Genomic DNA, 14,443 nt, shown 5'->3' with positions numbered 1-14,443 from the left:
TTGCAATTTATGACATACTTGAAGCCAAACTTGGCTTTCCAAGCGTATATTTGTCTATTATTTAACCTCATTTGACAAAGACAAGTGTGCTCTATGGATTGATCCTTTAAAACTGTTTATGTAAATCAATTAAACTTTCGGTTTTTACATGTCAGCTGTTTCCTTCCTCTACATGCCCCGTTTTGGTCTCATGTCTCAGAATTTGTTTTCCTCAGTAACTTTGCTGTCTTCTCTGTCTTCAATCTTTCTCTACGGTGGGGTCTTTTGTGTGCAAACATGCCTGTGTGCTGCTTCTTGCCAGTTTCTGTGTGGGTATGCTCCTGGTGCTACAATGCTCCCTAAGGTAACAATTTTAAAGGAAATGTATTTCAGTCTCGAAAGAGATAATTTATTACTTTACTTCTTATCCGTGGCCTGGACACACCATTGTTCGTATTTTTATTATCCCTAACCATATTCTTTCTTAATGTGTATTATATTCTTCATACACCATTACTCTTATGCATTGTTTTCGTCTTTCTCAATAGCAACACTCATCAGTTCACCATCTAAATGTCTACTAATTCTGTTTCAGTCAGTGAATCCCTCTCAAGCTCATAAATACAAAACAAAGACATGAAATGTGGATTTAAGAAAGTGTGTTTGCTGACCTCTAGTGGCCAAAAAAGACAACTACAAACGGAGATTTCATACATAATAGTAAAGTAATACAGGCTTCCTTAGATGCTTTTACTTTGATTTATCTCCTAATTATCAATAATTATTTACAGCTAATCATTGCTTTTGTTAAGAATAGTTATATGATTATTATATTTGTCTTATTTTTCTGATTTTGCCTTGGCCATATTGAGTACGCTGAAAAAGTTTAATTTTGTTTTATTTTTTTTAATGTTTTTGATACCTGGCAAAGTTGTTTCTCTCATTCTTTCCTTTTTTTAATTCCAATGTAGCAAGCTGTCCCTCTTTTGAGGAGCTTACAAGTTACCCATTAAAGAAAACTGATTACTGCGTATTTACGCAGAATGTTTACTAAGACCTTTTCATATAAAGGACAAAAACGCCACAATGCTTAGATGAGGTACAAATGTACAGGGGTTGGACAATGAAACTGAAACACCAGTCATTTTAGTGTGGGAGGTTTCATGGCTAAATTGGACCAGCCTGGTAGCCAGTCTTCATTGATTGCACATTGCACCAGTAAGAGCAGAGTGTGTAGGTTCAATTAGCAGGGTAAGAGCACAGTTTTGCTCAAAATATTGAAATGCACACAACATTATGGGTGATATACCAGAGTTCAAAAGAGGACAAATTGTTGGTGCACGTCTTGCTGGCGCATCTGTGACCAAGACAGCAAGTCTTTGTGATGTATCAAGAGCCACAGTATCCAGGGTAATGTTAGCATACCACCAAGAAGGATGAACCACATCCAACAGGATTAACTGTGGATGCAAGAGGAAGCTGTCTGAAAGGGATGTTCTGGTGTTAACCCGGATTGTATCCAAAAAACATAAAACCACAGCTGCCCAAATCACAGCAGAATTAAATGTGCACCTCAACTCTCCTGTTTCCACCAGAACTGTCCGTCAGGAGCTCCACAGGGTCAATATACACGGCCGGGCTGCTATAGTCAAACCTTTGGTCCCTCATGCCAATGCCAAACATCGGTTTCAATGGTGCAAGGAGCGCAAATCTTGGGCTGTGGACAATGTGAAACATGTATTGTTCTCTGATGAGTCCACCTTTACTGTTTTCCCCACATCTGGGAGAGTTACGGTGTGGAGAAGCCCCAAAGAAGCGTACCACCCAGACTGTTGCATGCCCAGAGTGAAGCATGGGGGTGGATCAATGATGGTTTGGGCTGCCATATCATGGCATTCCCTTGGCCCAATGCGTGTGCTAGATGGGCGCGTGTCACTGCCAAGGACTACTGAACCATTCTTGAGGACCATGTGCATCCAATGGTTCAAACATTGTATCCTGAAGGCGGTGCCGTGTATCAGGATGACAATGCACCAATACACACAGCAAGACTGGTGAAAGATTGGTTTGATGAACATGAAAGTGAAGTTGAACATCTCCCATGGCCTGCACAGTCACCAGATCTAAATATTATTGAGCCACTTTGGGGTGTTTTGGATGAGCGAGTCAGGAAACGTTTCCTCAACCAGTTTCACGTAGTGACCTGGCCACTATCCTGCAAGAAGAATGGCTTAAAATCCCTCTGACCACTGTGCAGGACTTGTATATGTCATTCCCAGGATGAATTGATGCTGTATTGGACACAAAAGGAGGCCCTACACCATACTAATAAATTATTGTGGTCTAAAACCAGGTGTTTCAGTTTCATTGTCCAACCCCTGTATGTGGCCTAGTGATTTCTTACAATAACCACTAGAGGGCAGTATGTATGCACCTACATCAACCGTTTAAAATTCAGTTCAGAGGGGGGATAAATTGAATTGCTTTAACAAGCAGCACAGTAGAGTAAATGGATTTCTGTTCCTTAACTGTATGCAAAAAATAAATGAAACTTGGCTAAATCGACATTTTTCTAGTTCTGAGATTTAGTTTAAACAGGAATCTAATGAAGCTAATGATGCTAAGCTAGTAGCATTAAGCTAATTATGCATTCCATTCACTTTATAACACAACACAATGTTACTTTAATAGCATGTAGCCAGGGTAGTGCACAGTTTTTATTCTTTATATTTCCTTTCTAAACTATTTGTTTTTTAGCCTATACATGAAAGCTGGAAGAGGTGTTTTAATTAAGAGAGTCTCATCTTTTACACTTTTTTATTTATTTTGCTTTTCACCTTTTCTACAGAAATCTTGCGTTTTAACTGGATTTTTACACATTCCAGATCTCACAGTATATTTCTTGATTAAAGTGTGAAGCTACAGTATCAGCCAGAAAAAAGATTATGCATAAAATATTGAGAGACCAACAAAGAGGAAAAGGGTTTGTGTCAGAGCTCAGGAAATTCACCATGGATGACCTTGACCATTTTTCTTCTGTGCCATTTAGTGTGCATGTGACTTTGTATTTGTGTGTGTTCAGGGGGCAGAAACCAGGAAACGCTCTCCTACTCTGAGCAGTCAGTTTAAAAGATCTCTGGAGCTGCTGATGAGAACTCTGAGCGTCTGTCAACCGTTCTTTGTTCGCTGCATCAAACCCAATGAGTACAAGAAACCCATGGTGAGTATCTGCTCTTTGTCTGTTTATTAAACTGCTTACTTACCACAGCTTAATGTAAGAGGCAGTCAGAAGTTAACTGTAAATAGTACAGTGATCACTTTGTCGATATGGGAGGATATATCAGGATATGTTGATAATCAGCAGGATTGTAAGTTAAGGTGAAATAACCAACTTTTTTAAGTACTGTAATTTAGTTTTAACTTCAGCATGTGTACATTTTTATTTAATTTTATTGTTTTGACAACATGCCAAATGCAAAAAAACCCAGGAAACAATTACATTAAAGTAATATTAGCATTTTATTTCTGATAAAGTTGAATGGGTTGAATAAATTGTACCAAAGCTTTTAAGGTTTTCAGTGATTATTTGTGAAGGAAAAACATGCATAACCTCATATGGTGGAAAACTTTCCTATAAAGATTATTATGCTTTAATCTTAGTTTACAATTTTAATACATTTTCCACAATAAACATTCAGACTTGACTTGATTATTGGGTAAAATAATAAACATTATTTAGCTTCTTTTCAGAAACTTGACAGTGTTGCTTTAATATATGACTGAAGATTGAGTGCTGGTGTGTTTTGCAGCTTTTTGACAGGGAGCTTTGTGTACGTCAGCTGAGGTACTCTGGCATGATGGAGACGATTCGTATTCGCCGTGCTGGATATCCCATCCGCTACACCTTTGTGGAGTTTGTAGACCGCTACAGGGTCCTCATGCCTGGGGTTAAACCAGCGTATAAACAGGTAGGGTTGATACTTATCTGCATTTGTTTAACAAAATCAAAGCTAAAGTAGAAAGGCTTGGTGTAAGTCCACATTCTTTCAATTTCTATTAGATTTAATAGAAGATGTAGCAGCCAGACGTTGCTATTTAAATTTATTTACTGATCAGCAAATATTCCCATCTCAACAAAAGCAGGAATTTAGACAGTGTGCTTTCTGGAGCATAGAGCTGTGTGTAGCACAATGTCAAGAAGGAAAGACATCAGCAATGACCTTAGAGAATCATTTTTGCTGCCCGTCGATCTGGGAAGTGTTATATGCTATTATCATTCCACTGCAAGAAGGATTGTTCTACAGGGACAAACATTTGAGAAAATTGCCAATCTTCTCAGGAGGACATGTCCCAGCCCAAGGTCTGACCATGCAATACTCAGAGGAATTGGAAAGAACCCACATGCTCCATCTAAGACTCTGCAGGCGTCAGTTAGCGTGATAAATGTTAAAGTTCCGGACAGGAACATGTATCGATTAAAAGAGTTGAAGCGGAGGGATTTTTTTTTTTTAAAGAAAAGAAAAGAATGTAACAATGGCAAACTTTAATGAACTGAAGTGGAAATTTAAAGAAGAATTGGCCAAAAGCCCTCCAGAATGATGTGAGAGGCTGATAAAGTCAGACAGAAAAGGATTACTGAGTTAATAATGCTAAAGCTGTTGAATCATGGGTTGTGCTTCATACACAATTGTTCTGTTTGTCTTCTTCTTTGTTTAATAAATAATGAAAGTGAAATCTGTGTGTTTTTTTTCTATGTGTGAGGTTAGATTTGAATTAATTTAGGACATGTAATTCCTATTGGGATATGTAAAAGTCTAGAAATGAGACTGTCAAAAATACCTTTCATTGAAGCTTGAGTAGCCTGTTTATAGCCTGTGTTAAAAATTGTTATTTTGTTTTTACATTTAGAGACAAGAGTGTGACAGATTGCTGAAAAAGAGCTTTATAGTACTCAGAAAAGAGTAACCTTTGCTCTTATTTCGTGTTGCATTAGGGAAAAAAACCCTAGTGTGTTTTTAAAAGCTACCACAGAGCCCTTACCTTATGGATAGCTCAGGATAAAGATACAATATGGGTAGAAATAGACCAAAGAGCTTGCTCAAAAATGTCTTTGGATACATTATGTTTTACAACAAAGAAGTTTAAAAAAATCTTGGAATTCAAAACTACTGGATTAAGGTAACAATCAATATGTGGTCAAGGATAAAAAAGAAATTAAATTTATTGGACTGCATCAAAAGTTGCTAAACTGGCTAAAACTACAAGCATGCCTTGAAGACATAAAAACTTGGATGACTTTAAATTTTCTGCTTCTAAATTCAGACAAGACAGAAGTTGTTGTCTTTGGACTAGAGTCTTTAAAAAATAAACTGCTTAGTCAATCATTTAACCTGGATGGCATTAAATTGACCTCCGGTAATTCAATTCAATTCAGTTTTATTTATATAGCGCAAATTCACAACACATGTTGTCTCAAGGCTCTTCACAACAGTCAGGTTCATACATTCTAATTAATCCTAATCATTGAACAGTTCAGTCAGATTCAGTTATTTATTCAAATTGGATAAAAAGTTTTTCTGTCTAAGGAAACCCAGCAGATTGCATCCAGTCAGTGACTTGCAGCATTCCCTCCTGGATGAGCTTGTAGAGACAGTGGACAGTCACTGGCGTTGACTTTGCAGCAATCCCTCATACTGAGCATGCATGTAGCGACAGTGGAGAGGAAAAACTCCCTTTTAACAGGAAGAAACCTCCAGCAGAACCAGAACCAGTGTGAGCGGCCATCTGCCACGACTGACTGGGGGTTTGAGAGAACAGAGCAGAGACACAAAGAGAACAAAGAAGCACTGATCCAGGAGTACTTTCTATGGGAAGGAAAAGTAAATGTTAATGGATGTAGCTCCTTTAGTCGTTTCACCTAGAAAGAAAGAACAGATAAACTCTGAGCCAGTTTTCAAGGTTAGAGTCTGAAAGAGAGCACATAGAGTTAGTTACAGTAAAAGCTCAGTCAATCGCCTAGGAGAGAGAAAGGGTTAAACACTGAAAGACAGGGCTATGAGGATCATCTGTAGAAGGTGAGCATTAAGTTGTTGCCAACAGAAGCTTGGACGATGCCTCCCTCCAGGAAGGTATCACAGGTAGACACAGAGTCAGGCCAGGTGTAGCTTCTAGAAAGAGAGAGAACGTAAAGTTAAAAGCTGAAATAACAGCAAATAATGCAAAATTGGAGAGTAGTGTGAGAATGTAGTGAAGAGGGTGAAAGTGGTCATTATGTCCTCCAGCAGCCTAAGCTGAATCTGACTGCACTGTTTAATTGTTAGGATTAATTGGAATGTATGTACCTGACTTTTGTGAAGTGCCTTGAGACGACATGTGTTGTGAATTGGCGCTATATAAATAAAACTGAATTGAATTGAATTAAAAACCCAGATTTTATTCCAGCTGCTTTGGATGCAGGTTTGAGAGATGGGCAAATTTGGGATTAGTGTTCGTAGGACAACTCTTTTAAGGCCAATAATGAAATCATTTGAACAAATCCAACGTGAATTCAATTTATCAAAGAATGACTTCTCTAGATATCTGCAACTCAGGCATTACCTTCAGAGTCATAGCAAATGGAGGAAATTATCCCAAAATATGATGAAAATTTAAGAGATTTTATTATCAATATTACAAGGTGAATAAAAAAAAAGCCTGATTTCAAAATTATATGGAGCCCTACAATGTGAATATTAATAATAGGGATGTTAAGGAGAAATGGGAATTAGAGGCCAATGTTGTTGTAACAGATGATGAATTAACAAACAGTTCAACATGGAGGAAGTTTGATTGGAAAGTGAAGATGCGTTACTTTAACACACCAATCATTACATCAATAGTTGGCAAAACATCTAACCTATGTTGGAGGAATTGTGGAGAAGTGGGCGATATTACTCACATATTTTGCGACTGCCCTAGACTCCTGGACTTTTGGAAGTATGTGCAGATTGATATAAAGAATATTCTGGGGATGGATTTAAACTTGGACCCTACTGCTTAGTTGTTGGGGATAATGAGGCTCTTCATTATGGGAAAAAAAATAACAGTTAGGATACAAGTTAAGCTGGAGCCTTTTGAATCTAACTGGAAACCAATAACTAGATTGATGGTGGAGTCATGACATCTCTTGATATGTAATAGAATTTTTATTGGGAGTTTATGTGCATTTTATCATTATTTTCACTGCATTCATTTATGAAATATCAGCTTATTCACATAGTTTGATCAACTTAGGGAATTGTTTTTTGTGATCTGTGCACCTTATGAGTTTTTTGTTTGTTTTTATTAACATTTGTTCATTCGTAATTTTCCGAACGCTTGCACCAGATATACATGGTATAAATATAAGATGTATTATGTAAACTTGGGCAAGCCTGGACTGTTATACAGATCTGTGTGTCTGTAAGAAGGTTGGAAAATAAATAAAAAGTAAAAAAAAAATGTTACCAAACTTTTTGTTTGGTAACAAATTCAATTTACTTAATTTTCTTAACAGTCAGACATCTCTAGAAGGATCCGACCACTGCACTTTGGGTTTATCAGAATCAGAGGGTTAGATCCATTACCTTGGCATCTGTTGTGTTCCTCCTGAGTTTTTTCATTCAGTTTAAGACAGGAGTTTTTCATAAAGTTTGGCTTTCATGAACTTTTTACCTCCTTCTGTCCCTCGTCAGGAGGACCTGAGAGGAACCTGTCAGAGGATTGCTGAAGCGGTGCTTGGCAGAGACGACGACTGGCAGATGGGAAAAACCAAGATATTTTTCAAGGTACCCTTTCATTAAAGTAAACATTTGCAGCATTTTAGTGACAAGATAATGGAATATGTTAAATTAACACAGTATCCAGTACAATGCAGAACCTTTTTCATTAGGCTACCTTCAGCTGGGACACTTATAATTTACATTTCGGTTTACAGTTCCAGCTTACATCATCATTATCAACATGTTTCTGCCTTTTGGTGATCTGCGCTGCTGCTACCACTTGATTCGACTGGTGTACATTCCTGTAAAATGTATAACATGAAGGCAGCTAATCATTGTAACTAATAGAAACCTAATTTAAGTGGTTTGATTGCACCTAACTGGAAAGTAACCAGTTCATCCCAGTGGTAAAGCTCTGCTGTGATTGTTTCCAGTTACATGTCCAGTGACAGGAAGGACTGTGTTTTGTTTCCTGCTCTGTATTTTCATTTCCAAGCTTAATCAGACTTTGCAGTAAACGTATAAATGTGTTTTCCGCTCAGTGAGAGCAGATGTGATCATAACACCAGAGGTCACTGGTAAGGCACGTCCATTAACTGGTCACCACGCTGTCATTTTCTTCCCCTGAGGTTGAATGAAAACACCAGCTGCTGTGGATTCAGGCGGGGCATAAACGTTGTCCTGTTCAGTGGCTTCTCTAAAGCTATCTCCTTCCCACCATATTGTTTCCTATTATATTTCGTAATAAAAAAAAAAAATCAGTTTTAGACTGTCTGAATACAGAAGGTGATGCCCTTTAAAAATGTTTTTGTGTCAATGTTTAAACGGCTTTGTGAATGGTGTATTTCAGGCCTGGATGGCCCCAACATACTGATAAAGTTGTGGTAAGTTGGAGATTTTTTCTTGAGAGTCAAACTTTGTTTAGCTGGACGGGAAGTCCAGCAGGAAGGAGAAAGTGCCGTTTGTAAGCGGGAAAGTAACAGCTTCCTCCTAAGGACCCGTTTAGGTCGGCCGGATGGTGGATGGACCGATCATAGGAGGATGAGATAGAGACAGCTTTAATGTGTTAAGTCTGATTTGTTTGTTAGGACAGCTAAAATCTGCAACATCAAAACTTTGCTTTAAAGAAGTCATGGTCCATAACATGGTCCAGTTTGCTGGGTTTTTTCCCATGTTCTGATATCTCGATTTGCTGCAAACTTAGCATTTTTTCTGTATAAGCTCACACATTGTGTTAGCACCAAGATGGAAGAAACAGAGCTGAAAAACATGCATTTGTCTTCTTTTACTGCTGGTTTAGGATCACCATGACATGCTGCTGGAGATCGAGAGAGATAAGGCCATCACAGACAAGGTCATCCTCATTCAGAAGGTTGTGCGAGGTTTTAAAGACAGGTTAGTCCTTAAAACCCCCACCTGACTCTGTGTCATCTGTCACCTGAATACCATTAATCAGATTTTGAGCCATCTTGTAAAGGAAAGGAAAGATTATTTAAAGGCAAACAAAAATCTTAGATTTGTGTGTGTGTGTGTGTGTGTATATATATATATATCTATATAGTAGGAAGAGTAGTCGTCTTGCAATCAGAAGGTTGTGGGTTCAATTCCAGCTTTCTTCTGCCATGTGTTGATGTGCCCCTGGGCAAGGCACTTAACCTCAAGTTGCCTGCCGATCTGTGTATCGGTGTATGACTGTGTGAGCGTTAGTGAGTGCGATTGGGTGAATGCGGCTCTAGTGTAAAGCGCTTTGAGCGGTCTGTATAACTGGAAAGGCGCTATATAAGTTCAGTTCATTTACCATATATGTATTTTTTTTTTTTTTATCAGATCTAATTTTCTGAGGTTGAGGAAGTCGGCCGTGTTGATCCAGAAAACATGGAGAGGCTATCTCTGTAGGAAGAACTATGGAGCTGTGAGGACACATTGCACATGCAGCATTTTCACAAACAACATACAGAGAAGCATAAATAAAAATGCAAAAGAGCATAAAACTGAAATAACAGGAGTCAGCTAACACTGGTTAAATGTTTGTCCTTTCCTTGCTTTGTCCCGACAGATGCGAGCCGGTTTTTCTCGCCTCCAGGCTCTAGTTCGTTCCAGGAAGTTGTGTGCATCGTACCACGTGGCCCGTCAGCGAATCACAGGTTTCCAGGGTCGCTGCCGAGGCTTCTTGGTTCGTCGGGCATTCAGGCACCGGCTGTGGGCTGTCATCACCATCCAGGCCTACACAAGAGGCATGATCGCTCGCCGGCTGTACAAGAGACTAAAGGGCGAGGTAAACACGAAGGGCAGCACACCTTCAGTACTTTTTTTGCTGGAAACTTAATAGCAAGGCCAAATACATGTGAAGAAGTGGGAGACGTGTGGAAAAAAGAAGCTTGGAAGTATAAATACTGAAGGTGGATGAGTTTAAGTATCCCTGTTGAACCATTCAGATCAATAGATGGTGCACAAGAGGTGAAGAAGAGAGTGCAGATTGGGTGGATGGTGACAAGTGACACAATAGCTGCAGAAATGTAAGAGGTTTGACTAGATGGTTGTGAGATCTGCTGTAATGGAAAAAAAAAAACAGCCCTGAAGATGTTTGAATTTTCATTTGAAGGGAGCGATATGGACAGGATTAGAAATGAGTTTATCAGGGGAAAAGATCAGGATGAACAATCTGGGCACCAAGTTAGAGAGATGGTTCGGGCATGTACAGAGGAGGAATAGTGATATATTGGACTGCCAGGGAAGAAGAAAAGACAAAGACCTCAGAAGGTTCATGAAGGTTGAAGGAGGAGAGGGAAGATGTGACAGAGGACGGCAGAGACAAATTCAGGTGGATGCAGATGACACCTAAAAAGAGGAGGCGAAAGCAGAATTGTCCCTTTGTCTCAGACAACGTGATCTTCTTTCATTGCTGTCGACTTCCTGGCTCGTTTTGGCCGTATTTATTTATTTTTAATAACACTCGTATCTTTTTCACCACTTTTCTTAAATCAGTACCGCAGGAGGCTGGAGGCCGAGAAGATGCGTCTGGCTGAAGAAACAAAACTAAGGAACCAAATGTCTGCGAAAAGAGCGAAGGCTGAGGCTGAACGCAAACATCAGGTGACCTCATGCCGACACTAAAAAAAACCTAGACATATTTTTATGGGCTTCCTGTGTAATTCAACATTCTTATGTGCAGTAAAGAAATACAAAATGTAAAATATCTATTTATATATTATCTAGATGTGAAATCATATTTTTTGTTCGTATTCATACCACGGGTTATTCATTAAAACCTGGTAAAAAAAAAAACTGCATCTATCTCCTTTCTCACAGAAAAACATTTTAAACACTTTCCTGAAATGAGATTAAAGGTAGTTGGTGATGGTTGTGATGGCTGCACATGGTCCTTTGTTTTAGGTATTTTACTGGTTAATGAATGTTGTCTGTGGTTAGATTATTGTTCATTCATAAATATATTTTGTCATCCAGGAGCGACTGGCCCAGCTGGCCAAAGAGGATGCTGAGCAGGAGAAGAAGGAGAAGGAGGAGGCCCGGAAAAAGAAGGAGATGGTTGAACAGATGGAGAAGGCTCGGATGGAGCCTGTCAACGACTCCGACATGGTAGACAAGATGTTCGGCTTCCTGGGGACGACAAACTCTTTGCCCGGCCAGGAAGGACAAGCACCTGCTGGATTTGAGGTAAGTTGTCCAAAGGCGAAGGAAAGATTTCATCTTACAAAATTAAACCCGGTTTAAAGTGTTAAATTATATCAAATATAGCCTCAAACCCTGTTGTGGTATTGATTGTAGGGTGGACAGTTTACAGACAGTGTTATGACCCGGGTCAAAGGCCACACAACAAAAAGGGAAACACACCATGTATAAAAGTTCTCAAATATAAATTAAGGTTTAAAATCCAAGGTTCCTGATATGAAGTGTTAAATCAGTGGTGTATGGTGTGCATGAGTAGAGGATGTAGATGAAAATGTTGTCATTTGCAATCAAAATGAGTGATTCTAGCTGTCCTTATAGGATTCTTCTAACCTTCGTTCATTTACAACCTTTAGCTAAAGCCAGAGTTTGCAGAGAGGTTATGAAGGATCTAAATGATCACATGGTACAAAGGTATCAGTCAGGACAAAGAGGCCAAAGATCCAACAATGTAGAAGATGCGACAATTTCCACCAAATACTAGTTGTGTGAAGACAATTTCCTGTATTCTTCATTTGTTTGGACATAAGAGAAAGGCTGAAGACACAAGTATTTTCTTCCAAAAAATAATAAAAACAGGCCTGGCTAAGCTATTCTAAACGTTTGTGGAAGAATGGGTGATGATCTGGATTCAGACACACATTTCTAGCAAACAGCTCCTAATGATATGTTTGGCACAAAAAACAACAACTCTGAAATACCCACAGTGAAACATCATAGTGTGGGGTTGCTTTTCTTCAGCTGCAAATGTAACTTAAGTTCGTGAATGAAGTTGTGAACACTTAGGCAAGGCAAGTTTATTTATATAGCACATTTTACCAACAAGACAGTTCAATGTGCTTTACAACTTTGCAGTGACAAACAAAGAACATGAAAAAGTACATTGCAGTGGCATGATAAAGGAAAGTAAAGAAAAGTTGTATTACAGACTAAAATGAACGAATTTCCATGGTTATTACCATAAAGTCAGACGTTTCTCCCTGGGGAGGAGTCATTTCCTTCGAACTCTGCTTCTATCCCATTTCAAAAATACTTCCAAATACCAGTCAGCTCTGACCCTCAGGGGTTTGTTAGAAAACCAAAGCTTGGAGAGATCGAAATTTTCAGCATCACACTGAGTCTAAATCAGCCATAGAATGGCTTCATCAGAAGAGAATGAACGTTTTGAAATAAACAAGCCTGAGTCCAGAACTTAATCTGTCAGAAAATCTGTGGAGTCACCTGGAGAAGACATTAAAAAGTCCCCATTCTAACAGACTTGAAGAACTTGAGCAAGGTAGAGTGGGCTTTATGTACCAAGTCAAGATAAACTCCTACCAAAGAAGACAGAATGCTGTTTAAAAAAAAAAAAAGCGAGTTAACAACTTAAAACTTTTGAAGGTGTTATTGCAGCTTTTCATGTATTTGTTTTTCAGTTGGATTGTACTATATAAATGTCACATTTAGTAGAAAAAGGTTTTAAATGATGTATCATGATCTAATTTCCTGCATCTCAAAAAGTTGACATTTTAACACCAGTGTGTAAACGTTTGAACGAGACAAATTTTAATTTTAAAGCATTTCCTGGATTAAAGAAAATGCCTGGTATACGGACACTTCAGTAAGCAAGATTGGTTTTTCTCTACTTTTTTATGCTAACAGGAAATCCATTCAGTAAATTTATTTCTGCATATAAAATCACTGGTCCTGACTTTAAATGGTGACAGCATGCAAAAATAAATATAGAGATGAATCGAGGAATTTTTCAGTCAGGTTTTAATCCGTGTGAGAGATTGATGCCCCGTTCCCTCTGTAGGATTTGGAGCACTCCCATCATGAGCTGGTTGAAGAAGATCTGGACGAGGCCCTTCCTCTCCCTGAAGATGATGAAGAGGAGGATTTATCGGAGTACAAGTTTGTCAAATACGCAGCGACCTACTTCCAGGGCACCACCACGCACACTTACGTTCGAAGACCTCTCAAACAGCCACTGCTATTCCACGACGACGAAGGAGATCAGCTGGTGAGTTGCTTTAGATTTCTGACTCCTAACAAAGGATTGTAGAAGCCAGAAGATTTAGGGCTTCCTTCAGTGTCAACTTTTATCAGAAAATATTAAATACTTGACTAACCGGATTGCACACGGCAATCCGGTTAGTCAGTTTGGTTCATGTTTACATTTTATAATATAAAATCCTTTTGATTTCCTGTTATGTGATCTAATGTTGTTGAGTTCTGGGCAGGACTTCTTTTAAATACATTCTAACTCCAAATAAATGTTAATTACCATCAGCTCAGCTTATTCTGATCCAAAAGTTCACAGTTGGTAAACTTGTATCAGTTTTTCCAAAGAAAGACATTATTTTGAGAAACATTTTCCCATTTGAACCTGAAGAAAACCAGCTTTATTTTTATCCATGTCCGATCAGGCTGCTCTGGCCGTCTGGATCACAGTGCTGAGGTTCATGGGAGACCTGCCGGAGCCCAAGTACCACACAGCGATCAGCGATGGAAGTGAGAAGATCCCCGTCATGACCAAAATCTACGAGACGCTGGGAAAGAAAACCCACAAGAGGGAGCTGCAGGCGCTGCAGGGGGAAGGGGAGGTGAGGAGGTGACATGGGGGAGGAAAGAGGGTCCAGAGGAGGTCAACATTTAAATGGGATTAGTTTACCTGAAATTGATTTTAAAATCTTTCTGTTTTAACTGAAACTAATTTATGGTTTTCAGATGTAGGAAGAAATGAACATTTAAAATAATAATTTTGTTTCCTATTGAACAATGTTTCAGAAAATGTATAATACAATTACAAGGGGTCATTTTCTAATAAAATTAGTGTCAAGTAAATAGTAAATATCAAAAGGCCTTATTTTTTATGCTTTTCCTTGTAATGGTATTTGTTGGCTTTAAACTACAATTTACACTAATGATATAAATACATTTAGTTGTTGTTACTCACATTACAGCAGCTCTGTATAAAAATGCTGCAACATCAACAGTTTTAGCTTAAATCTGAAAAAGAAATGAGGCACACCTTTTGCAATAATTCCTTTTTGAAA

The 14,443-nt window shown here is 38.6% G+C and overlaps 1 protein-coding gene across 4 annotated transcripts in view; it reads left to right on the top strand.

Annotated features, from left to right (window-relative positions):
- The window catches only part of myo7aa (myosin VIIAa), a 74,944-nt gene that overhangs the window by 33,548 nt on the left and 26,953 nt on the right, over window positions 1-14,443 (top strand). For 3 of the 4 annotated variants that reach the window (XM_047391366.1, XM_047391364.1, XM_047391367.1), the window contains 11 exons: window positions 302-343; window positions 3,062-3,199; window positions 3,789-3,947; window positions 7,692-7,784; window positions 9,019-9,113; window positions 9,546-9,630; window positions 9,775-9,993; window positions 10,704-10,811; window positions 11,184-11,393; window positions 13,201-13,407; window positions 13,814-13,990. In XM_047391366.1, coding sequence (XP_047247322.1) covers window positions 302-343; window positions 3,062-3,199; window positions 3,789-3,947; window positions 7,692-7,784; window positions 9,019-9,113; window positions 9,546-9,630; window positions 9,775-9,993; window positions 10,704-10,811; window positions 11,184-11,393; window positions 13,201-13,407; window positions 13,814-13,990 — 1,533 coding nt within the window. The remainder of the gene's footprint in view (window positions 1-301; window positions 344-3,061; window positions 3,200-3,788; window positions 3,948-7,691; window positions 7,785-9,018; window positions 9,114-9,545; window positions 9,631-9,774; window positions 9,994-10,703; window positions 10,812-11,183; window positions 11,394-13,200; window positions 13,408-13,813; window positions 13,991-14,443) is intronic. The other variant, XM_047391365.1, reaches the window with a different exon arrangement.

This window comes from Girardinichthys multiradiatus, chromosome 18, assembly GCF_021462225.1.
Source record: "Girardinichthys multiradiatus isolate DD_20200921_A chromosome 18, DD_fGirMul_XY1, whole genome shotgun sequence".
Classification (NCBI taxonomy): Eukaryota; Metazoa; Chordata; class Actinopteri; order Cyprinodontiformes; family Goodeidae; genus Girardinichthys; species Girardinichthys multiradiatus.
This window is presented reverse-complemented; position numbering and strand designations above follow the sequence as displayed.